The following is a 25,262-nucleotide window of genomic DNA, read 5'->3' on the forward strand; positions in this document are numbered from 1 at the left end:
CCCCACATTACATGCTTTATATGTGTTCCAAAGATTTAATTGTTGACTCGCGTGCAACAGGCAAGTAGGAAACACATATCCTTGCTCATTCAAAGCCTCCGCCTACTTTGACAATAGAAGTCGAAATGTTCTGCGCCGTAAAGCACCTGCGAGCGCCACTCGCGACTTTGAAACCAGTGCTTGCCGACTCGGTCGCAACGCAGAATGTGATCCGTCGGATGATTGGTGTAACAACAGCTCGTAAGGTGAACGCGAGCGCGATCAACAGCATTGCGGAGAAGACGAAGGGCGAGGGGCTGGCAGGGACAACTGCAATAGTGGCGCGCGCGCACCTTTACCTGCTGTCACGGAATCCCACAGACGCCATTGCAGAAATCGACGCTGTCCTGCCGAAGGTGCAAGATGAGGCGCTGAAGCGGTTTGCGACTGGCATCCGCCTACGCTCGCACAACGAACTGCTGGACATGAAGGAGGCGGCACTAGGGGTTTCAGGCGGCGCTACAGAGGCGGAGGTGTCGGCCCTACGCTCCAAGTTGCAGAGAGATTACAAGGAGCTGGTTGCAAGCTCTCCTGGGTGCTGGCTCGTGGAGCTGGCTGCTGCCGAGTACAGCCTTTACACCGGCGCGAGCGAGGAGGCTTACAACCACTTTACCTCAATCGAAAAGAAAATCCAGGAGTACATCAAATCCCCCATCCACGTGTCGGAGCTGGTAGCTACCACCGACAACACGAACGAGTTCTCCCTGGTTGGTTTTCAGATGCGACGTGCTCGCCCTGGGGTGAAGCCGGAGGGCGTCAGCGCCACGGTGGCTGAGGGGATGATGAACGTGATGGCCGATCCTGCTGCCGCGAAAGCTCTGCAACAAGCAAAAAAAGCCCTTGGTGGGCAGGTGACGGATGAGGAGGCGCTAGAGCTGGCGGTCACACTGCAGGAAGCCAACGTGGGCCACCACTTCCACGATTTTTTCCCCACAACCGAAGACCACTACGATAAATGGACGTCCGAGGCTGCACAATCTGCGCAGCAGCTGATTCAGGAAGCATTGACACCTCACAATGCGGGTCTCAAGCCGGAGGCCATAGACCGGATTCGTGCTTCGGTGCCCAGCAAGGCTTTTTACGACTCGGAGGAGAAGCTGCATGCGCTGCTGAAGTCGGCACCGAAGGATAAGAGTATCATTGCTTCCATTCGCGAGACGTTTGGGCCCGGCCCAAGTACGCCGATCAGCTCATCGGATCAGGCGGTTGCCGACGCCGTGGAATCTGTGCACCTGGCGGTCGTCTCGTCGGACACGGCTGGAGCGACGGACTACGCAAAGCGCGGAAAAGAGATCGCTAAGGCTCTAGCGAGGCAGTTGCTCTACCGCACACAGGTTCAGAAGTGTGTTGCACTGACAGAGATGAACCGCCTGCAGGAGGCCGTGGAGGCTGTCACTCCAGTGATCGATGCGAACGAGTACATTTACATGTGGCGCGCACTCTTAGCTCGAAGCCGTGCCTTCAAGGGTCTCGGGCTCATCACCAAAGCCGACAAGGACCTGAAGGAGCTGAACCGCCTCAAGCACAGCCTCACAGAGCGCACCCCATATGAAAAGAACTAGACGAAGGCATGCGAGTGTGAGTGCCGAGCACGTGCTACTGCACGCACGATTTAGTACCGTTAGCGTGTGTTTTCGCTTCCCTAAAAAAAAGCCAAACAAACATATCTCTTGTCTGCACTTTGGTGTGTTCGAGGCTCCGTTCATGTGTTCTTTTTTTTGTCTCTTTTTTTCCCCGTAGGAATACCACGTTCCTGAAGACGAGGGAGAGAGGGGCGACACCTAAGCGTGGTGTCCAGGGCCCAGTACCGACTCTGTGTGGGAGGAAGCCAAGTAGCCCCCCACCCCTATCCCCCGCCAATGCTGGGCGACCTCTGGTGGTGACGGGGTTAAGCACCTGTGGCGTAGGGGAGATCAGAGCGATGTGTCGCTGCTGATGTGGGCGGTCAGGTCGTGGATGGCGTTGCGCCGGAGCGGCCTGCAGCAGTGAACGCACGTGCAGCATCCATCTGGTGGGCATGGTGTCGCCGCGACTCGGACGTCTCCCCGCCCCTCACACCGCCTGCTGGTGTGTGGGGGAGGGGCCTGAGCTACCCCGAGGGACGCACCAGGCGGGGACCGGCGAGGCGGGCCGACTGGTAGGGTTATGAGGCGGAGGCCGTGCTCGTATGACGGCGTTGGTGCATTGCTGTAGAGCGTGTGTACGACTGCTTCGCACCACGCGATGGGGGCCTGTGACATGCCGGGCAGGGTGTTGTCGGGCTCTCATGTTGTATGGCAGAGAGCGGACACAGTGGAAGAAAAAGTCATACCACGTGTCAGTAAAGCGGTACTGGCATACGTTTTCTTACCAGTAGCATGTCTTTTTTCTAGGGCGAGGACATCGCATCGTCACCTTAGCAAGGTCACTTTGGCTTGTCCGACACCATGAAGGGACTTTTTCTGCACGTGCTTTGCCACCCCTTAGCGAGAAGCTGGTGTTGGGCCCTCTGCCTCCGGGAAGAAATACCTTCTTTCCGCACTGTGGCACAACTAGCAGCTGACTGTGAACGTTTTGATGAGTTTCACAGAAGAAAATAGCAACATGCTGCGTAAGAAAATAGCATGGGAGGCAAATGTGCTTCACCCACCAAGCGCTGACTGTAGAGGAGACATTGCCGCTGTGCCTGTGAAAGTGAAATGGGAGCAAAGGTATGGCCTCTTGCTGGCAGCGCCGTTGAGTACCAAATGCCCTCTATGATGGTTTGCTCATGAAGTTGCTGGAGCTTACTGAGTCGTCTTTCTCAATGCATCAATGCGGTGCCTCATGGACGCCGCTGGAGTGGTCGAAAGCGAGGATGAAACTGAACCCATTTCTTCGTCACCCAGCAGTGAGTTTCTCGCGGCCCGGCTCGCTCAAACCTCCTGCTGCCCTCTTCTCTTCGTTGTTGTGCACTCCTCTTCACGACTAAGCAGCCGACTTGAGAGCGTGCCACGCTCACTTTCCTCTCTCTTCCACGGTCTCTTGCGCGTCGTTTGTCAGGCACCAGCCAGCACTCGTTCCCAAGCCAGTTTTTGCCATGTTCATGATCTCCCATTCCTCATCGATGTGCTGATAGCCGCGCCGTCCATCATCTAAAGTGCGTACCATTACTCCTGCACGATGTCTACCGTCAAGGATGTCCCAGTCGATTTCGGGATCGGTGGTGAGGCTGATCGTTTATCTGGCTCGTGATAGCACATATTCCCATACCTTTCTGTTGCTATGGCGGTGATAGCAACCCTTGTGGCGTTCTCTGTTCCAGCGCTGTTCGACTTCTTCATGACCATTGCGACATCCCTGGATCTACTGTGAGTTTCGCAGTGGTACAGCGTCTGGATATCAAACGGTGCCGAGGTGCGCCTCCCATGAAATATCTTTTACAGTGGCTTTCTCACTTTCACCGCCGTTGGCGTTGCACTGATCATCCAGAGCATATTTTTTCTCCTTCAATCGGTCCCCGATGACGAGGATGGGCACCTCAGTGCGTGGTATCTAAAGGCTCAGTGGATCAGTGTGCGGGAAAGGCACGCAGCCCCCACCCCTATCCCCCGCCAGTGCTGAGCGACCTCTGGTGGTGACGGGGTTAAGCACCTGTGGCGTAGGGGAGGTCAGAGCGATGTGTCGCTGCTGATGTGGGCGGTCAGGTCGTGGATGGCGTTGCGCCGGAGCGGCCTGCAGCAGTGAACGCACGTGCAGCATCCATCTGGTGGGCATGGTGTCGCCGCGACTCGGACGTCTCCCCGCCCCTCACACCGCCTGCTGGTGTGTGGGGGAGGGGCCTGAGCTACCCCGAGGGACGCACCAGGCGGGGACCGGCGAGGCGGGCCGACTGGTAGGGTTATGAGGCGGAGGCCGTGCTCGTATGACGGCGTCGGCGCATTGCTGTAGAGCGTGTGTACGACTGCTTCGCACCACGCGATGGGGGCCTGTGACATGCCGGGCAGGGTGTTGTCGGGCTCTCACGTTGTATGGCGGAGAACGAACGCGTTGAGCAAAAGAAGAAACCTCTGAATAGCTGTTGATTGCCATGACAACAACCAAGCCGGGAATGCCCACCCCCTTTTTTGGTCGTCTCCCAGGCCGTGTAATTTCGTCCGCACCTACGCATCCACACACACACACATGCACACTTACATAGAATGCTTTTAAATCGCATAAATACCCCTTAGCCGAATGAAATCACTACGAAGTGTTTCTCTGCTATCTAGTCCCATGTGGGATACTATCGTTTTCCCCCTCCTCTCCTTTCCGCTGGTTTACACATCCGTTAAGCGCGCATACGGTGGTGGTGGGGTTACTATCCATGCTTCAAAGCAAGAAAAACAAAGCGAGATCTGGTGTATGGACTACACACGCGCCACTTTTGTCATGTGCCCCGCAACCATGTACTGCGACGAACCGAAATACAAGGCGTGGCCCTTGCCGATGGCGCTGTTCTTCCCATCTATGGCGAAAAGATATTGCTCACACTGTCCTTTTCACTCTTCTCTCGTTTCATCTTTCTCTCGTCACCATTGAACAGCTGTGTGCAGTGATTTAACGAAAAAAGAAAAAAAAGTAGCAGGAGCGAAAGGCGCACTGGAGAAGGCGGTGCTGGCTAAATCGCTTTCGCGCTCTCCTTGTTTCCCCGCCACACATTCGACCTCACAGCTAACACGTGAGATGTAATCATTTTCTCCGAGCATAGTCACCTATTTCCTTCTCTAAACAGTAGCCGTAATCGGACGTGTGGTTGTGCCGACGCGTGTGATCTGAGCTTCTTCGTTGATTTCGCCCCCACGCTGTGCGCGCCATTTGCCTTCTTTAGAAGGAAAGTGATTGCGGTGTGGGACGTTAGCATGTTCACCCAGATTCTGCAGTTTGCTGGGCTAGCTCAAAGATGGCCCACTTTTACACGTGAGGAGGTGGCAAGGCACAACACGAGCGAGTCTTTGTGGATCATCGTAGGCAACTCTGTGCTTGACATCACGTCGCTCATCGGGAAGCATCCCGGTGGCAATGGTGCGTTGTTGAAGCGAGGTGGCGGCGTGAAGGACTGCACGGAGGACTTGATGTTTCACGGAAGAGCCACACGCCGCGATGCGCAGAGGTACAAGATTGGAGAGTTGTCACCGAGCGATGCTCAGAAAGCTGCCTCTAGTCCTTCCAGCACTCTTCCGCAGGCTGTATCGCCACTGCAGACTTCGCATGAGACGTTCACAAAGCTAGTTGTCCCAACCAGTCCTCAGGAAAGGCACATATACGGTAGTGACTCAGAGCAGTGGGACGACGGCGTGAAGGATAATCTGCTGTCATCGAGCGATACAGATATCGTTGTTGCGTCGAATGTGAATAACGTGCAACCGACTCCAGTAATCTGATGTTTTCTATTTTCTCTTCTTTACTCTGCTTATGTTAGCAAAAGGCGCATAAATCGATGTTTTAGCCAAACCAGCTTCTACTAGAGGTGTTCTCTTCGTTTTCTTGTGTTTGGTGGGCTAGATCAAGAGAGAGCGGGTGCAGGAAGCCTACTGCTTTTTTTTCGTCTCCCTTCCTCTCTCTCTCTGTCTGTCTGTCTGTCTCTCTCTCTTGTATAAAGGCCAACGGTCATGGCGGACATTACAAGTTACCTGTCTTAACAGTTACTTGGCTGATGTCGTGCTTTTTTGTACTTTTGAACAGCCCAACTTCTTTTGTTGTACCTCTCCTTCGTCGGTGTCGGAAACAAACAGCGCGGTGCCAAATGAAGAAGGAGTGTACGTGCCCAAAGAGGTGGACGTTGTGCTAACCGGCGCTTTCCAAAGCAACAGCGAGAGTTTCGTGGTCATCACCGCCAAGGAAATGCCTCCCCCACGGTCGATTGCTGTTGCGGGTCCCGTCCTACCGGCAGCGCGCACGAGGCAATAGCAGAAAAAAGAAAAGATAGGAAGCAAAACAACGAAAGAAGGAAGAGGATCATCGAGTACACACACACATATGTATACATATACACACACACATACACACACAGCCGTTCTTTCAACGAAGGAAAGAAAAAAAATGTTTCCTTTTCGTAGTCTAAATCGGTTATTAGGGCAGGATGAAGGGATGTAATCGACATTTCCCTTTCCACGCCTCGCTTCTTTCACTCGAAAAGCAACATGTGCGTGTGTCTGTGTCTGTGTGCACACTGGTATAACGCTCTTCTATCAAAGTCATTCTTTCTCTTTATGCCTGTTCACTTCTCTGCCGCTGGATTGTTTTCTGGTTTTCTTCCTGTTTTTCTCCCCCCCTTTTTAGACTTCGCCTGTCTTTTTTGTTGCGGCGAAAGATTGCTGTGACTAAAATTATTGATTCTGCTTTGGCTCCTGTTTTAGTATTCGCATTCGAGAAAAAAAGAAGGGATCAGGACGTAACGCTCTTCTTTTTTTTTAAATAGGCCATGTACATGGGATACTCTGCGGCCAAGCTAGGAGTACCACAGGAGCTCGTTCTCCGGCTTTTTTTCTCTCGTGATTCCCTCGGCGATGAATTCGAAGTCCCTCTTGAAAGGGTTCGATGACCTCGGTTGTGGCCTGCTCGATTCCACGCAGCCCATCTACCTTTTCAGTGATGCGGGAGAGCAATGTAGAAACGGAACAGGTATGCTTTGAGCCACTTCTTTGTTTCAGCTAACTGTCCACTTGAGACAGTAGACGGGAGTGCAGCCCTTTGCAGCAGCGTTCTGGCTGTCTCTTCGGTTTTTTCTTTCTTTCTTTTCCGACTTTTTGCTCCTGTTTACGTCTCCATTCTCTCCTTCTCTATTTTTATTATATATATAAATATTATTATATTATATTATTATTATTTTCGTCGTACAGCGCCGATTTGGTTGTCCTCTTTCACCCTGTTTTTTTCTCTCTCTCCTCCACGGTGCGTCTTTAAGCGTCGGTCTTTTCGCTCCCCGTTTTTCGTGTTAAGTAGGTGCCTTGTTTTTTGTTCGCTTGTTTGCTCGCTTGTTTCACCATTCTTGTTTCGTTTACACAAGCGTTTCTAAGTGTATGTCCAGCTTCAGTGATCGCCTTTCGGGCATCAGCGCCACTAAACAAGGAAAAGAATACATGCAACCCCCCCTCCACTTCCACTTCCATTCCCAGGGACAATGCCAAACAAGATCAATTCGATCACGAGACTTGGCCATGAATGCCTGATAGGGGGCTAATTACTCGCGCACCTCTCTCCCCACCCACAGACAGACACACAGTCGTCGCGCTCAAGTGACAACGCAAAGGTGCTGGGGATAAACACCCTTCTCCCTCAGAATGCGGCGCATTCGCTCGACTACCGCGTCCCTCTGTCCTCCATTCCTCTCCCCTTCCCTCGCTGTGCATGTTATCTTGCCTCTGTGTCACCTCTTACGCATGAGCAACAAAGAGAAATATCGGTGCCCCCCCCCTCCGCGTGTAAACGTGTCCGACAACTCAGGTCCATCTTCTCTTTCCTTGTTTTTTTGTAAAGCAGCACTCTTTCTAGCGCTGTCCCCGCAGCTCACACCGAGGGAGTGGGTGAGGCTCTGTGGAACAAGCAAGCACACCCCGGTCGTGCTCGTATTCCCCCTTTCCTGCTCATAGAAAATTGTGGCGAAGCTGAAAAAGGGCGTCTTTTTCCGCCCCCTTTTTCCGGTTTCTCTTGTTTCGTTTTTTTTCCCCCTTTCAGATCTCTCGCCGGGTTTTTTTTTTAGCAGGACCTGTGGTTGTGTGAGAGAGAGAGAGCTCATCCGCTCCTCTCCTGTAGTTTGCGGTTTTCATTCTGTACTCGTCCCCTCTTTCTCAGTTTTTCTTTTTTTTAGGTGCTGCTTTTTCCCCGTTTGTAACACACACACACACACGCACGCACGCACGCACGCACAGCGCACACGAAAACGATTCTAGCGTGAAGGGCAGGATTGCTGCTCTAACAGAGATCTAAGGCAGCTCCTCCCTCTTCCCCTTCAGCACGGGTACTTTCGTAAAACGTACCTTTACACACACACACACATACAGGAAGCCCTACGCAATTCTCTCACACTGAAATATGCTTAGCGATTTGCTATTTCTTAGCGGGTTCAGGAAGCGTTGGCCTATTATCGGCGAGGAGGAGATCCGCATGCACAACACGCGGCGATCTTTGTGGATTGTCTCTGGGAACTCAGTATACGATGTGACAGGGGTGCTAGGATCGCATCCGGGCGGTGAGGCGGCTATCCTGCGGCGTGGCGGCGGATCGAAAAACTGTGAAGCCGACTACACGTTTCACAGCCGCTACGCACGGCAAGAGTGGGACAATCGCAAGATAGGGGAAATCACACCTGAGGTTGCTCTGAGACTGTTCCCACCGCGTACCGGGGCGCACGAGGAGAACACCCGATCTGTCACAGCATGCACTGCAGGATCGCCACCCGTGGGTATCTCGCAAGCTCACATGAACAGCGGCGAGGAGAGCCATACGCGCACGGTCGACACGTACGCTAGCACCACAGCAACACCGGACCAGCAGTATCGTCGCACCGATTTCTCACCGTGCCCACAGCGGTTACGCTGAACATCTTGAATTGCGGTGTTTATGCACCACTGTCTGCACGAGCTCAGCCACAGCGCAACATTTTGCAGAGCCGATGCCTGACGCGTTGCTCTCACATTCTTTCGACTAGCGCCTTCTGTTGCTACTATTTCTATGTGACACAGAGGGATGGGAACGGTACGCAAGTACGCTAGCGGAGGCATTTCGCAGTACTTGTCCACCAGTACTCGTTCAGCTGTCGAGGTGCACAAACACCTTTCCTGTATGTATGTGTATGTGTATGTGTGTGTGTGTGCGCGTGCGCGACCGTGGGCATCATTCAATTCACTGGGTGAGTGTCCCACGGGAGCAAAAAAAATACAAATGAAGTGCAGCAGCGCGCATCTTCTTCTTTCGTGGTAGCTGTTCTGCGATGGGGCAGGGAGAGCGAGAGAGAGGGCATGCAAGGCTGGCGTAGGGAGCAAATGAGGTTTGGCGGTCCGTGCGTGTTTGGCAATGTGATGTGAGTCTCTTTCCACTGCTCTCTGGTTCTTCGGAACGCACCGTTTGCTCTCTCCTGCGTTTCCCTCTCTGGGGTTACCCACCTTCGTACTCTGTTTCTTACACTTCATGGCTTCTTTTTCTTTTTTTTCCCCCTACCCACATATGTATGTGTGCGTGTATCTACGCACATGTGATCAACTTCTCTTTCTGTTTATGCCGTGATTCCCCGTGCACGACTTTCCACTCTTTGTGGCCTTCCCTGTGTCTACGCAGCCGTGTGGGGTGTGTGTGGCCGCCATACAGAATACCACTGCGGAGAAAAAAACCGAAAGAATGGCGACATCTCTTCTCTTTCCATTACCCTCTTGTTTCTGATGACAGGCAGAAGACACAGAAAAAAAAGAACATAAGCGGCCAATGCGTAACTTGACATGGGTCCTACAACTTGACAACTAGCCTCAACACCTATGCTTCCTCTTATTTATTTATTTCGGAGTTCTCTTTCCCACTCTTTTTCAGCCTCTCCGATATTTTTATCTCCTTCAAACGCGTTTCTGTGTCCTTCGCCTTTTCGCCTCCCTCCCCTGTATGTGTGTGTGTGTGCGCGCGTGTACTTCTTCATCTTGTTTCTGCTCTCCTGCGACTATGCTTCAACTTTCCCATCCGTTTGTTCTTACCTTTGTGCCAAGTCCCCTGAAGTCAGTGGGAGGGGGGATACCTAAGCGTGGTGTCCAGGGCCCAGTACCGACTCTGTGTGGGAGGAAGCCAAGCAGCCCCCCACCCCTATCCCCCGCCAATGCTGGGCGACCTCTGGTGGTGACGGGGTTAAGCACCTGTGGCGTAGGGGAGATCAGAGCGATGTGTCGCTGCTGATGTGGGCGGTCAGGTCGTGGATGGCGTTGCGCCGGAGCGGCCTGCAGCAGTGAACGCACGTGCAGCATCCATCTGGTGGGCATGGTGTCGCCGCGACTCGGACGTCTCCCCGCCCCTCACACCGCCTGCTGGTGTGTGGGGGAGGGGCCTGAGCTACCCCGAGGGACGCACCAGGCGGGGACCGGCGAGGCGGGCCGACTGGTAGGGTTATGAGGCGGAGGCCGTGCTCGTATGACGGCGTCGGCGCATTGCTGTAGAGCGTGTGTACGACTGCTTCGCACCACGCGATGGGGGCCTGTGACATGCCGGGCAGGGTGTTGTCGGGCTCTCACGTTGTATGGCGGAGAACGGACGCGTGGGGCAGCAGACTTTTTTTGTGTTTTGCTTTACAATCGTGTGTTTCGTTTCGTTCTCATTTGCCCTCAACATCTGAAGTGTTTTCTGTCAACTGCCTAAAGACTCTAATGGAGTTTCATTTTTTTTTTGAATGACTGAGAAGTTATACATTGTGCCACGCGAAAAACGGCTCAGAGTTGAGGCAGGGGTGGCATTATAAGCAGGAGACGATGATCGCTCACTCTTCGTCCAATCCTTTTGTGGGACACCTCATGGCCGTATGTGGATCGAGGGCCGTGAGCGGACTTGTGTGCTTTTCTTTTACCTGCGACGCTCTCATTAGGTTGAACAGCCCCACAACTGTTTTCGCGACAAGCCAGTATGTCCCCCTCTCTGTTCTCTCTGCCGCGATGCCCGCAGACGTCAATATTTACAGCTATGTACCCCATCATTCCTCTCCCTCTGCTCTGTGACTTTTCCTCGCCTCTCCCTGCTAGCGTTGTGCGTATTGTCTCCAGGACGTCTATCTGGAGTGTTATTCTGAGTGAGCTTTCCACTTTTCTCCTTTCTCAACGAGAACCGCCCACTTTTAAAAAGAACACACACACACACACACACACAGACACAGACACCGACAACGGTATCTACGCATATATTCATCACCCACATCTTTTTGTGAGCAGGTGAGGATGCCTGTTCAGGCGTTTTTGGGAACCGTCTTTGAGACGCCGGACCGGCACACACTGAACATTATCCAGGACGCCCTGGTTGTGGTGCATGACGGCACAATTGAGCAGGTGCTCGATCCGGCAACCGATGCTGCAACCTATGCAAGCGCCCTCGAGGCGGCTTCGGCCGCCGGCCACCTTACTCGCCTCCAGAAGGGCCAGTACCTGATTCCTGGACTCATTGATCTGCACGTCCACGCACCACAGTGGCCGCAGCTTGGCATGGCACTTGATAAGAGTTTAGATGCGTGGCTACAGCAGTACTCGTTCCCGTTGGAGGCGCGTTACAAAGATCTGGAGTTTGCGGAGAAGTCGTACAGCTCACTCGTGTCCGCGCTGTTGGCGAATGGAACGACGACGGTGGCGTACTTTGCGTCGATTCACCTAGAGGCCAGCCTGCTCCTTGCACGTATCTGCTTGGAGAAGGGACAGCGCGCAGTGGTGGGCCGCGTGGCAATGGACCTTGTTGATCAGTGCCCCGAGTACTACCGAGACGCCTCGCCGGAGGAGTCAGTGGCGCAGTCAGAGGCCTTTGTGCAGCAGGTGCGTGCACTGAAGGGCAACACGGAAGGCCTCGTGCTCCCGGCCGTGATCCCTCGTTTCATTCCGAGTTGCAGCGATGCAGCGCTAGTTGGACTGGGTGAGGTGGCGAAGAACTATGGCTGCCATGTGCAGACACACTGCTCCGAGAGTGATTGGGAGCATAACTATGTGATTGAGCGGTGCGGCAAGCATGACGCCCATGCGCTCGACGACTTTGGGCTTTTGACTCGACGGACCATCCTGGCACACTGCAACTACCTTTCCACGGAGGACATGCAACTGGTAAAGGCGCGCGAGGCAGCTGTGGGTCATTGCCCGCTCTCTAACTTCTACTTTTCCGGTGCCGTTTTCCCATTGAAAAAGGCTTTGGATATAGGCGTGCATGTGGGCATGGGGACGGACATCTCTGGAGGCCCGAGTGCCTCGCTCTTTGACGCATGCCGCTACGCCCTCGCGGCGGGCCGCGCGCTAGAGAGCGGTACCGATCCGTGTCTGAGTGCTACAGAGCGCAGCCAGCACAGCGGCGCCCGCGTGAGCAATGTGGAAGTATTCTTCGTGGCTACCGCAAGTGGTGGCATCTCCCTCGACCTCAAGGTCGGCCGCATCGCTCCTGGCTACATGTTCGACGCATTGGTGATCGACACCACGCTTCCGAACAGCAGCCTGATGGTCTTTGAGGGCCTCGACACCCTGGAGGACGTCTTCGAGAAGATTCTCTATAACGCGGCGCCGCACAACATTCTGCAAACGTACGTAAATGGACGTCTAGTCTCGCAGCGCTAAAGTGGATTCAGGTAACACCAAACGGCGTGACTCAACACTGCAGGCAGTGAGTGTTGCCGTGGAGGAAATCGGCACAGCGAGCAAAACGATAAAAAAGGCGAGACGGGGCCTCGCTGGGTCGATAGGACACCTATTCGAGACCTCTTTTCACGAAAATAGACCAGCGCTGTCTCGCATTCGAGGAGGGGGAGAAAATGAAAGGGTGGGGAGAAGCAAACCGGGATGTGGGACCCCATTCAACTCTGTTCCTGTTCTGACCCCTTTTCTTTATTATCTTTCCTTCGCACTATTATCAAAACCCTTTTTTTTACTCTATATCTGGGGTGTCGATTCGTGCGTTTAGACGGAGCGGGAAACTGGGTAGGGTTGGAGGGCAAGGTCCGACCTCCCCCCTTGCGGGGAGTGTGCGTGTCTGACGGACCCCTCTCAGAGTAGCTTTCATCGGCACCTCACATCTGGTGACTAGTTGGAGTAGCCAGACTGGCGATCAGGCTCTGTTTCGTCTCTCCATCTCTCCTTTTGCTTGGGACTCAAGGAACTGCAACGCATTGGGAGTGCGCATGAAGAAAAAAAACGGCAAGGAGAAACAACGCTGTCCCCACGCACTGGACTGGGAATACCAGGATGCGTTTGAGCAGAGCGGCGAAGGGTACTTTGTTTTGGTGTCTCCCTCGTATCGTACTCCATTTGTGCACGTCTATGCTGTGGCTGAACCTTGCAGCCGCGCCGCTGTTCGGTGCGTGCAACTCGCCGTTCACGCGGCGGCTTCGGTGACTGTGCCTGAGGCGGAGTTTATTATTATTATTTCGAATGCTTCTGAAAGCAGAATCATTACCACCCCTTGCACCTCCCCCTGAGATCTTTGTATTCCTCCCACCTCTCTCGTCCGTCGTACGCCCTGTGCCTCATCTCTCACTTGAGGCACACGTGCACGCACACGCAGGTCATACAGAGCTCACTGGCGCCCCTCACTCATATACATACATATATATATATATATAGTAATGGACGATCCAAAGCAAACGCTCTACATTAGAGGACTGCCGGACAAGTCGTCCGCCAATGAAGTCCGACGTGCCCTTTATCTGTACTGCACCCAGTTTGGACCAGTGAAGGCGGTTCTGTACAGCAAGTCGAAAGAGTTCTACGGCCAGGCATTTGTAGTGTTCACGGACGTTGGCACGGCCACAACAGCTCGCCGTTCGCTGCACGATCGCATGTTCTACGGCCGACGAATCCAGGCCTTTTACGCGCACAAGCAGGCATTTTGCGTCGCACCCGGTGAGCGTCGCCGCCGCGATTTGGCGCGCGAGAAGAAGCGTTTGCGTACGCTGCAGAAGAAAGAGTAAGGTGGCACCCTGGAGAGTGCATTGGGATCTCCTTGAGGGCAAGAGGAACGGTACCGCGCTGCGCGGTCACGAAAAGCCTCTGCGCCATTGTTTATGCTCGATTGGTGGGGCAGACACTGCTCGAGCTGATGGTGTGACTCTCGTGTGCCGGCGTGGCGATAATGGTGCAGAATGTGGCCCACTGCCACTTCTGAATTGCCGACCACTGTCGTTGCTGTTGAGGCGATGCAAAAGCATAATCTGGCCAGCGGCTGAGGGGCGCGTCTGTGAATCGACGGCTCTTGCAATTATGCCACTTCCCCGGGCACCACTGCGAACAAGGTGCGTTTCCCGGCGCGTGCGAGTTTGCTGTCCCGTCCTTCGAGTTACAGCGCGATTCACCTGACCAGCAGACTCTCCTTCTTCTATGCCTCCCTCTCTTTCACTGCCTGCAGATATGAGCGCACCTGCACACTCTTTACTTTTCATCTTTATCTCGACTGGCTCACGTGCAACGTCTGGTTTATGGTCTTCGACTCGTGCCTTTTTGGAAAGGTTGTTCTGCGCTAGTCGTGCGCATCTGTCAGGGTTCTCTCCCTCTTTTTTTTCGATGAAGAGTGCGGCGCGTTTGTTGTGGTTTGTTTTGCACCTCGCGGAATGGACTCACCCGGCTCCACTCCACATCTGCAGCATGGCCGAGACCATGACTTCTCCGTAGCAGATCCAGTGGAGCGCTTTGCGCAAGCACTCGAGCAGTTTGTGTGGCAGGCCGCCACGTCTTCACCCCATACTAATCAAGCAGTGGATGCGCATCTCGGAAACCGTCTGCCTTGCAGCCTACCGTCTCGCCGCTGCAGCAGAACGTCCTTGAGCTGCATGCACATGGCGCACTCACTTCAGAGTGCTTTGAGAGCGGCTGCACCGTGCACCTGCGGCCCGCGTGGTGACAGCGTGACAGAGGCCGGGCTGTATCTTCTCCGTCTCACGTGTGTGTTGGAGCAGCGAGTTTTGGATGCCGTGCAGCAAGACATGGAGAGCTCCATGGAAAACGAAGCAACGCTGCCATTACTTGAGGTCCAAGCAGCGGCGCCGAGTAGCAGCCCAGGTGTGGAAAAGCAGCACTCTGACACAAGCACCATCCGCCACCGAGGACGGTGTTACGCAGTCCCGGAGACGTCCCTCTCTCTGCGGTCCTCCACGCAGTCTGTCGACTTTCTGCAGGCAAATCCGACGACAAGCCCATCGCCTACGGAAGCCGAGACCATGTGCGATCTTGTGCGCTACCACGCTGAGCTGACGCTGGGGCTGCAGCAGAGCATACTTTGGTGTATCTCTCAACTCGACTCCGGCCTTGTGACCTCTTCCCAGGAGGATGGCGGGGTCTGCGGTGTTTTGACTCATCCACGCGCTCTGCAGCTACAATGGATGTTTCTCGACGCCGTCGTGCAATCCGTCACGCGCCTCCAACAGCGGTGGCGCGAGGGTACGGCCTCTACCGGATCTGTTGAGGCAGTTGGTGAGGCGTCTGTGGTGCTGGATCGGCTTGCACAGGCGGCAAAGGAGCTCCGGCACCCCTCACACTCCCCACAGCTGCAGGTGTTTGAGCTTTCTGAACGCGGGACAGCACGCCGGAGTCCGCCACCGTTCGCCTCGTGGCGGTCTGACTCATCTGCGAGGCGTGCTATTGGTGGCACAAGCCCACTGCTGTACAACACCCCTCCTCGCGCGGCGACAAGCGCGCCAAATACAATCAACGAGTGCCTGGGTGTTGCCGGGGCCGAGTACTCTGCAAAGCTCATCGTTCAGCAGCTTTGGTGCGCCCAGCAGCTGCTGTCTCAGCGTTTTCCAGGGTACGCTGCCACATGGGAGGTTCTCGAGGGGGCTCGTTTTTTTGTAGAGTCGGCCCGTAGCCCCACGCCAACGCTGCCCCGCAGCGACAGCTCCCAGCAGGTTGCTACACGGGTAGCGGCGCCATCGCCGGTACCTGTTGTCGATCTCAAGTGCAAGCAGTCCAGCTTGCATGGTGGGTACACGCCACCTCCGTGCGTTGGCGAAACGCAGCGAAAGTGTGAGCGACCATATGACCTACAGCAAGCGCTGGCACTCCCTTCCAGAGGTCTGACGTTCATTGAGGAACAGGCAGCGGACGTGGTCGATGATGCTTCCACTGCCATGACAGGCGCCACGGCTTCCAAGAATTGCCTCCCCACTGAATCGCCTGGTGCCCCGGCGACACCTCCGGCGCCATCTTTACTACTACCAGTCGCCCGGTGCGCTCTTTGGGACAATTTCTTAGCAGCGAACAGCCTCTCACCAACGGCGCTGCTGCTGGCGATTCAGGATCTGGCAGCCGGCACAATCTCAGCGCAGCCAGAAGACATTGTTCAGCATGCACAGTGGGGGCATCTCCACTTGCCACAGAGCCTTTCTCTGTGAGGTGTCAGCGAACAGGTCAGCAGTAAAGCCATCAACGAAGGGCTTCCCTCCTGATTACAGCAGTGAGTCGGAGCCGTGACGTAAGATGGTCGGTGCACTTGGCTCCGCATTAGTCCACGACTAAGCTTGCAGTAGCTGACGCTGAACAGCCCAACTGTTGATATTTTTAGTGTTCAATCACGAACAGAGCATAGCCCAAAGCACGCCGCCGTGCTCCAGTAGCGGCTTCTAAAGGTAATGTTGAAACATTCTGTGTTGGTCCTGCCAGGCAGTGCACACATTGTTGACTGACCGCTGTCTGATAGATTGTCCTCATCGAATTCGTCTCCCTCACGCATAACCAGACACATCGCTTCTCTTCCCATCTTTTATTATTATTATTTTCTCTTTCTCCACTTCCCCCTCCCCCCTTTACCCACGTACAAGTGCTCTGTGCACCGTGTGTGTGTGATGACAGGAACTGCGCTGAACAGCAGGTAAGAATGACGGACTCAGAGGGGAAAAGGCGCAGTGGCTTTGGTTGATAGTATCTCTCGCTTTGTATTTTGTTTTATTAGATGCTGCTCCTGTTCTCTCCGCCTCACCTTCCATGCTCTCGCTCTTGTTTCGCCTACAGGAGACCGATCAACACTCTTGCGTGAGACCGAGAGAGAGGAGGGGTGGGTCTAATGCACCTGATCTCTCGTCACAACAGCACCTCTTGCTATGCCTCTCACATGGGTGTGTATTCCTTCCTTTGCTTTATTTTGTGCACCCAACTTCCCGATGACGCCAGTAACCGCAGTGCGTGGCATCCAGACTCCAGTACCCACTCTGTGGGGTGGTCAAGCAGCCTGCAGCCGTGCCCTCCGGCACGGCTGGCGGACTCGCGGTGTTGGCGTACACGTCTGGGCCGGCGCTGTGCCGCGGAAACTTATTGCCATGAGCCAGTTTGTGCCAGCTCAACGAGAGTCGTGTCAATGATTGAGCAGCACCACTCATTCCTCTGTTTCTTTGTGCTTGTGCCGCTTTTGGCGTGGTGCCTCGGTGTTGAGTATGACCCTGGACCCAACCTGCGCTGTATGCAGTGTGGTTGCAGTCTGCTGAACGACGCCAGACGGCGTTGGCCGCCCCGACTCCTTGATGAATCCTCGATGATAGGCTGCACTTCGCCAGAGATGCATTCCACCACCACAGGTTGGTAGGGCATTCGCTCTCCCAGGCTTTTGGCCCTCCGGTGTATCAAGAGCAAAGAGGCGTGGCTGTTGCGTTTCCGTGCTCGCACAAAAGGATATGCGCACAGGTGTGGACCCTCCCCCTGCTCCCAAAGACGAAGTTGAAGCCGTGGTGCTCTGGCTTTGCTGCAGTGACCGTACTAGACGCATACACCCTCACATCTTTCGATACACCTAAGAGTGACCTCGTGGCACGGAAATTTCTCTCGATGAGGTGCCAGGTGACGCCGCCCGCAGTCTTCACGCTATCGGAGTGGAGGCCAGCTTGCGCCGTCGAATGCGGGATACGAAAATATGACCCGATCGGATCCGGGCCACTCCTGCACGACTGGCTCAATGACAAGTGCTTGGCATGCGGGGGTGGTAACGACACCTCGGTATGACACAGCGCAGATGGGGCCACGGGTACGTCACCCTGGCGCTCGACTGCCTCATCTGTAAATGGGGCGCCGTCACCACGAGGCGGTTCAGCTCGCTCTCCGCCATGAAGAGAGTTATGACCCGGTGCCGACAGCGGTGGCTGGCGCCGAATTGAACTCCTTCCAGGAAGCGAACTGGAAATTTGACTGCAACCCTATTGCGAAATTGATCCGCGAAGAGCGTGCGTGCCACAGCAGCACAGAAGCGAAGGCACGCGAGCTTCAGAGCGCCGCGCTGGACCCGGCTGCCACGGTGGCCCCAAAGCGCACCAGGGAGTGAATGTGAATCGCCCATGCACTCACACCCACAACAGTCACCACACACACGTAGAGCCGCAAAGTCTCCCGCAAGTACAGGGCCGAATTCACGACTACTGCCAACAGCAGTCAAGAAGGCGGCTCCTTCTGCTGGAGCTGTTCATCAGCAGTTCTAGAAGCCAAACCTGACGCGATTGAAGGCAGCTCATGAGAAAGTACTCTGCGCGTCGCCCGAGTGCCGCCCTCCCTCGGACATGCCCATGAAAGGGTCAGGCTTCAAGGATGAATGCGGTCCCGCAACGCTGTCACCCCCAGCGATCCTTGATTATGGACATGCGCCCATGGCCCCCGCACACCCCACACACCGGCGGTGAGAGAGGGCGTCCGCCATCTGAGTGCGCAAGGGCAGGCCAGCGTATTGCGTAAGGTGCGCCGGCCGGGGTCGAGCCGGCGTCCGGAAGCTTCTCCCCACCCCCTGCTACGTGGGGGGTGGTGCGCCTTTTGCCCCTCTCGAGGTTTCGCACGCCTGATGGCGGGCCTACGCCCCACCGCCAGGAAGAATGGTCCCGCGACGACTGCGCGAGCATAGGCGAGACAGGCTCCGAGCACAGCTTTCTGGCCCCCGCCCCCACCGCTCCACTGTGCACCCCCTAGGCTCGCTCCCCTCGGGCTGGCCCAACGCCAGCCACACACTGAGATAGGCGCGGCGCTTGCGGAGGTTCAATTTAGGCCCGCGTCTTCCTCGCTGGATCCTGAATTTCTTAGATGGTTGTCGTGCTCGTGCTTGCCTCCGCCAGAAAAAGTCCAAGATGGCCGGGCTACCGTGCGGAGCCCCAGGGGGACCAGCCCGAGGACCTCTTCATCACTGTGGGGGGGGCCCGCCGGATCCGAAGCCCAGCAAGACACCCCGGCGTGCGCCGCGCCTTTTTTTGCCGGTGACCTCACACACAGCGCGCCTTCCTCAGGGAGACAACCCCCTTCATTTTCGTCCTCGGGCAGATGCTTGTCCGCGAGCCCCCTCCCCTCAGCACACCCACACCTGTGAGAGAGGCATGCGGATCTAGCGGGGAGGGGGTGAAGGGCCCCTGTCGCCGCAGACGCATAGCGGCGTCCCGGCTGCTGCGGCGCGTGCGGGTAGGCCCTCCAGACACGCCATCACCCCCGGTGGTGTCGACGGAAATGGAGGATGATGAGGACCATCCCCCGACAACGACGTCACCGGGAAGCATGCCCTGGGACGCCGAGATGCGGGCGCTGTCCTGCCCAGCAGGCATGGTGTATTGCACCGAAACCAAGCCTGCGGCGTCTTCTGAATCCGTCCGGGTGGACCGGTGCGGCGTAGACGCCGGAGGCATGACGAGGACACTCCGAACCGCACCGCCGGATGCTCCAGCCCCGAATGCGAAGAGTCCCCCGCACCATGTTGTGGGATGCCGCGGCTTGAAGCGACCCGGGGAGACGAATTGCAAACGGCCACGGCATGCGGCACGGCCAGGTTCGTGTGGCGCCGATCGCGCAGCGCGTGTCTCAACAAAGGGCGGAGAAGGACGCGGAGAACCGGGTGGACGCATGGTCCGCACCGAGGGCAGACGCCGTGTCCTAGACGACGGGACTTTCGCCGCCGCACAACGGAAGCAGACGAGCCGTTGCTGTGTATGCGTATATCGGTTGTCTTATGCGCAGTCGAATGGGCAGTTGGAAAAAAGGGGTGCTCTCTCAATATCTGCATGCGTTGTACTTTTTTTGTACTTAGTCTCTGCTGTTGTTTTCCTCCGCTTTCTCGTCGAAGGTAACCCCCTGTTTCCACGTTGCGAGAAAGTAGAATAGTATGCTCGCTATCACGGTGCACCGGCGGCTGCTCTCGTCCTCCTCGCGCCCTTTCTATTACCGTGCTGCGCTGTTGCGCAGCGTACGAGCGGCTCGTCAGTGACTTTTCACCGTCCTGGTGTCTTCCAGTCACTGATGCATGCTTCTGCCTGCCTTTGCTGGCTTCCTCTCTGTTTCCCATACCCGCATCACGCACCTTCCACTGTTCTCTTCGCCTTCGCCACTTCGCGTCCTTTGGCCCGATGCCGTGGTGCTGGTTGTACCTATCAACACGCACGCGTGCACACGCCAACACACAAGTATGAGCGCACTCATTCGTTTCCTCCCTCCTGTTTCCCCGACGTACACACATACACACACACGATATAGCACCCACCATTGACACCACCGCAGCCGAAAGGGACTAAGCCACGACTTTCTCTGCTCCACGCTTTTACCTCTCGTGACAGTCGTGTGTACTATTTCTTCGGCGCTGCTTCTGTTCTTCATTGTTGTCTTTTCCTAACGTTTTTTTTTCTGTGTGGCGTTTAGAGTTATTTTACGCACACACGCACAGGAGCACGAGAGAACAACGGTTGTTCGTGTTCTTCGCTTCTTGACTGGGCTGAGCGACTCCGTCTCACTGTCTCCGGCGTTTTCGACCAAAACAACTGTGCTAAGCATTACCTGACGGCAAGATGTCCGCTTTGCCCAACGGTTCCATCCCAGCCGACTTAGAGAAGTCGATGCTGGAGATCATGCACGATGTCGGTCTCAGCACTCTGAGCAAGAACACTCTGCGCCGGCGTCTGGAGGCCAAGTACAAGATGGACTTTACGCCTTTCACGGCGGAGGTGGACCGGTTAGTGGGCAAGTTGATGACCACCCCTGAGATTCAGCGGGAGCTGGCCAAGATTCAGAAGGAGAAGGAGGACATCAGCGCCCGCCGCTTGAAGCGTGAGCGCAGCCCCAGCGGCACCAAGAAATCTAAGGACAAGGAAAGTGCGCGCGGGAAGGAGAAAAAACCAGATGACTACCCGAAAGGTGCCCTCTCTCCGTACATCATCTTCGTGAACGAGAATCGCGAGAAGTTAAAGGCGAAGCACCCTGATATGAAGAACACCGAGCTCCTTTCAGAGATGGGCAACTTGTGGAAAAAAGTTACCGAGGAGGAGAAGAGCCGCTATCAGAAGCTCGCAGATGAGGACAAGCTGCGTTACGACCGCGAGATGGCGGCTTACATCGCCCGCGGCGGCGCTGTCTTTAAGCGCGGCGGCAAGAAGGCAAAAAAGGCGAGTAAGGAGAAGGACCCGAAGGCGCCGAAGCGTGCTCTGACCGCGTACTTCTTCTTCGCCAGCGACTACCGCGCCAAGCACGCCAACATCCCCGCGAAGCAGCAGATGACCGAGGCCGGCGCGGCGTGGGGCAAGATGTCCGCAGAGGAAAAGAAGCCGTACGAGGAGCTGGCTGCCAAAGACAAGAAGCGGTACGAGGCGGAATGCTCAGGTCACGGCTCAAAGCCGTCTCCGCCGAAGCCTGCCGACTCTGCGTCGTCGTCTCCGGCAGATTCGAGCAGCAGCGACTCGGATGAGAGCGACTAAACCGGCATGGTGCACAGCAGCGGGGGATGTCGATGGCCGCATCTCTTCTCCTTCCCTCTCTCCTTCCTTCTTTCAAGCTTCTCCGCGGCTTTTCATTTTCGACTACAGTAGCCCCAAGTGGGGCAGCCTTTCTTTCGCACATTATGGCAGATGCTAACACCAACCCATAGACAGCACATCCCGAGTGAGATGGTGGTGTGGGGGATTGCGTGGTTGAGAAGTGGAGAGAGAACGTGGTGGGTAGGTGCGCAGTAGATGAAGTAACCGGAGCGTCCCTCTATTTCATTGTGATACGGCTCTACGTGCACCCAGCCACACCAGCACCCCCTCTTCGATGTGTTGAGGTTCAACCGCGTTCTTCGTCGGTGTGAAGGAAAATGTGCGGTGGGGAGCGTCGGCGCTGCGGCGCGGTGACCCCCGGGGATGGAACTGTCGCAGCACCGAACTCCATCATCTCCGACCTACGCTTTACCCTCTTTTTCTTCGTCCTGTTTGCCTTCTGTTCTGTTTTCTACTTCGCCGTGTGCCGTCGAGCACCACGTCGCCCACTCTTATAAGTGTGTCTTTTTATTTGTATGTTTTCTTTTGATGTTCGCTAGAATGCAGACGCGCCCCGTCAGCTACGGCATAGACTCCCCCCCCCCCACTTGCTCACCCCTCGAGAGGGCCCTTTTGTTTCCCTACCTCTTCCCTCACTTCCCTACCATTCCTCCCCGCTCCGCCCTGGTGGTATCTGCCTGCACAGACACCTTTGACTCAAGCTGACACGGTGACAGAAGGCTCGGTCTCAACGCAGATGGCATAGATGAAATCGGCCGTCTCGAGGCTTCCTCGCCACATTTTATTCTTGTTGTTTAGCCATCGCGATGGACTTGGGCCAAGATGGTGGTTGCTTGGTCATTTCTCTCGCACCGGTCATGTCCAGGCGTGCTCGTTTCTCTTCCCTCTTTACCATTACAACGTCGCCTGGTGTGTTGCGGTGTGCGCAGCCAGCGTTAGCGATGGCGGCGTGGAGGGCAGACACCCCCCTCCCTCGCCTCCACGATAAAAAAAACAGAAGCGAAGATTCACGAGTATCGTGAAGAATATATTTGGCTCAGACACGATTGTGTAGCTTCGTCGCACTCGTCAGATGGAGATATGGCAGGGCGACTCTGGAAAGGGCAGCGAGAGGGACATCGTTTTCATTTCGTTCGTTGTGTTCCTGTTCTCTTCATCTGCGTTAGCGGAGGGTGGTGGGAGGCGGGGCTCCGCTGTCGGCCCATGAGAAGCACACCTGTGCAGCGAAGAGAGCAGAAGGGGGGGGTGGGGCGAACGGAAAAAGGACGGGGAGGACGCTGATAGGGAAAGAGAAAAAGCTTTTAACACAGTATAGGGCACGACTCGCGACGCGCCGCACTTCCTCGGCTACAATGATAAAAAAGCAAAACGATGGCAGCAGGTGAGGCGTTGGCAGGTGGGACCTTTCACACGTCACAAGTCGAATTGGTGAAGGTAAGAGGGTAGGACGGTCCACTGCGCTCACCTTCTTCAGAAATGAAATGGTATCGCCACACGAAAAGGTCAAAACACACTCCTGTGGGGAGTGGGACTGGGGCTGTGCGCACTGCAGGTGCGGGCAGTCTCTCCTCCCTTTTCTGCGCGCCGCATGACGTCTCGCCTGGACTCTGCGCGCCTGCGCTCGCCAATGAGGTGCGAGCAGGGGAGACGGGGATTTCGAGCGCTCCGTCTCGCTTAGGCTTACACGGGTAAGCGAAGAAGGCGGGGGTTTGCCACTGCTGCCGATGTCCTCTCTCGTACTCCATCGCTCTCGTACTGTGCTCTTTTCCCCTATTCTCCAGTCCACAAGAGGGCCGCTGGGTCGACGTCGCGCACGCACACACACATACACATACCCACTTTTGTAAGACCCTCGTTTTACAGCCCAAGAACACGCTCTGCAAGGGGTAGCTCCAGCAAGTGTCATCGAGGGCGAGGCAGCGGACTCCGTCGTCTTTGCCTCACTAACTTTCATTGCTAGACAACGGCGCGCACTGAAACGGCTTCTTCGCCGGCATAGAGGAGCGAGCGGCTGCCTGAGAGATTGAGTGATTCACTGAGGCAATACTGCTTTGTGCTCGTAAAAAGCGCGTTCCGTTTTAGACGAAATTAGCTCTCCGCCCGTGCGTAGCGCATTGCCGCGCTCTTGCAGCGCACGTGTGCGTGTGCTCGTGTCCGTCACCGACAAGTCAGTTCTGCACAGGAATCCATATACTTTCCCTTCGCTCTTTAGAGTGCTTCTTTATTGCCGACCATGTCTTGCGAGCGCATCCGCCCAAAAGACTTCCACAGTCCTGCCGCTAACCAGTACACGCTGAACTGCCTGGACGAGTTGGCACGCAGTCCTACGTTCAAATCCTATGTGCGCCACGTAGAATACAAGGAGCGGTTTTACCTCACATGGTTCCTCGCCCCCTTCACCCTATTCGGCATTCTCTACTATCACCTCAAGATGTTCGGCGAAGAGGGCATTTCCCTCTTCATGGCCTCGTCGACGAGTTCATCTGTCTCGCTTCCGGCACCGCCTGCTGGAATGGTGTGTGCTACGGTGATCTTGCTACTGTTCGCCGTTCCGTGTATCGTGATCGCGCCTTTTGTCGGCTTCTTTGAGGAGCCGCGCCGTTGGCAGTCCCTCATCACACTCGCCTTTCTCACGCTTGTGAACGTCGCCGTTGTCTCCTTTGGTGGCAACCCTTTGCATTATCCGCCGTTTGTGACGACTTTGCCTCCTGTGACGGAACTGATTATCTCATGGAACCCTGTAGATGTTGCTGTCGTCCTTCTCCGTGACATCTTTGTCCGCCGCGCCTTGTGCTTGCAGGGCTTTCTTCTAGCCGGCTACACCGTTGCTTTTTGGCGAAGCCGCTTCTGGGGTCGCGTGTGGCATCCTCCGCTGCCCTTGGTGACGGTTCCGATCGCCGTCGGTCTTTCAGGGATTGGGTGGTGGGTGGTAGTGCAGAAGGGTGTGCCGTTGTTTTTCACAGCGAGTGGCTGCCCCACTCTTGTGGCGGAGGCACTGCATTGGTCTGCCGTGAAGTCCGATCCTGCCGGCGCCGCAAGCTTGTGCTTTACAGTGGCCAAAGAAATCTACCGGCAAGTCGTAAGGGACGCGGCCTCTCTGTGGCAGCAGCGCCAACTCCCCATGGTGCTGCAGAACCCCTCTTCGTGCATGTCACTCTATCTTGCCGCGGCGTCGATGGCGCTCGTCCACGTCTTCGTCCTCCTCCTAAAGCCTGTGGCGGACTTTGTGTTGGGGGGTTTCTTCTTTGTTCTTCCGACGGACCCGACACTGTGGTGCCTCACGCTGATCGGAACAATCGGTGGTGCCGTCACCTTGTGGCGCATGAATGATGGGTTCGTATACACCCCTCACATCGCCGGTCTTTGCGCAGTTGCCTTTTCGCTTTTACTGAACGGCTTTTTTGCCTAAGGCCGGGTGGTGGTGGTGGGGGAGGGGTGCGCGAGAGCCTCTCCTGGTGCTACACATGAAGTGAGAGAGACAGAATATGAAAGGATTCTGGGTGGTAGCGGTCACAGGAAGATGGGGAGGGATGGAGGAGGGGGAGGGGGGGGGGCAGCAGGACTGCTCGTTTTGCATTGGCGCGTGGTTGTCTGACGTGCTTATACAGTGCGCGTACGGTGACTCCTTCGCCCTCGCCTTTCCGCTCTCTTGACTTTCCCTCCCTCCATAGCACATGCCCTCCACTTGCCCCTCCCCCTCTGTTCCTCCTGTGTCATGGGCAACAGGAGGATCTGGAGAGAGGCGGCAGACCAGAGGAAGACAGACATCGAATACGTGTGCATGCATGCATGTGCGTGCGTTGGCGTACGCATACGTCTCCACGCTTCACATTGAGAG

General features: G+C 55.7%; 7 protein-coding genes across 7 annotated transcripts; all 7 read left to right on the top strand.

Moving 5' to 3' along the window:
- Nucleotides 1-125: 125 nt before the first annotated feature.
- LMXM_08_29_0870 (conserved hypothetical protein) lies at nt 126-1,601 on the top strand (the record flags this gene model as incomplete). Its single annotated transcript, XM_003872422.1, has 1 exon — nt 126-1,601. The coding sequence occupies one exon, from the start codon at nt 126-128 to the stop codon at nt 1,599-1,601; it is 1,476 nt and encodes a 491-aa protein (XP_003872471.1).
- Nucleotides 1,602-8,070: 6,469 nt separating this feature from the next.
- LMXM_08_29_0868 (conserved hypothetical protein) lies at nt 8,071-8,577 on the top strand (the record flags this gene model as incomplete). The annotated part of the gene is made up of 1 exon (XM_003872423.1): nt 8,071-8,577. The coding sequence occupies one exon, from the start codon at nt 8,071-8,073 to the stop codon at nt 8,575-8,577; it is 507 nt and encodes a 168-aa protein (XP_003872472.1).
- A 2,360-nt stretch (nt 8,578-10,937) lies between these two features.
- Nucleotides 10,938-12,302, top strand: LMXM_08_29_0867 (putative guanine deaminase; the record flags this gene model as incomplete). The annotated part of the gene is made up of 1 exon (XM_003872424.1): nt 10,938-12,302. One exon carries the CDS (start codon nt 10,938-10,940, stop codon nt 12,300-12,302), a length of 1,365 nt encoding a protein of 454 aa, XP_003872473.1.
- A 1,004-nt stretch (nt 12,303-13,306) lies between these two features.
- LMXM_08_29_0865 (conserved hypothetical protein) lies at nt 13,307-13,651 on the top strand (the record flags this gene model as incomplete). The annotated part of the gene is made up of 1 exon (XM_003872425.1): nt 13,307-13,651. One exon carries the CDS (start codon nt 13,307-13,309, stop codon nt 13,649-13,651), a length of 345 nt encoding a protein of 114 aa, XP_003872474.1.
- A 1,008-nt stretch (nt 13,652-14,659) lies between these two features.
- LMXM_08_29_0860 (hypothetical protein, unknown function) lies at nt 14,660-16,066 on the top strand (the record flags this gene model as incomplete). The annotated part of the gene is made up of 1 exon (XM_003872426.1): nt 14,660-16,066. One exon carries the CDS (start codon nt 14,660-14,662, stop codon nt 16,064-16,066), a length of 1,407 nt encoding a protein of 468 aa, XP_003872475.1.
- Nucleotides 16,067-20,461: 4,395 nt separating this feature from the next.
- On the top strand, nt 20,462-21,364 carry LMXM_08_29_0850 (high mobility group protein homolog tdp-1,putative; the record flags this gene model as incomplete). Its single annotated transcript, XM_003872427.1, has 1 exon — nt 20,462-21,364. One exon carries the CDS (start codon nt 20,462-20,464, stop codon nt 21,362-21,364), a length of 903 nt encoding a protein of 300 aa, XP_003872476.1.
- A 2,293-nt stretch (nt 21,365-23,657) lies between these two features.
- Nucleotides 23,658-24,833, top strand: LMXM_08_29_0840 (conserved hypothetical protein; the record flags this gene model as incomplete). The annotated part of the gene is made up of 1 exon (XM_003872428.1): nt 23,658-24,833. The coding sequence occupies one exon, from the start codon at nt 23,658-23,660 to the stop codon at nt 24,831-24,833; it is 1,176 nt and encodes a 391-aa protein (XP_003872477.1).
- Between the last annotated feature and the right edge of the window lie 429 nt (nt 24,834-25,262).

Source organism: Leishmania mexicana, chromosome 8, assembly GCF_000234665.1.
Source record: "Leishmania mexicana MHOM/GT/2001/U1103 complete genome, chromosome 8".
Taxonomy (NCBI): domain Eukaryota; phylum Euglenozoa; class Kinetoplastea; order Trypanosomatida; family Trypanosomatidae; genus Leishmania; species Leishmania mexicana.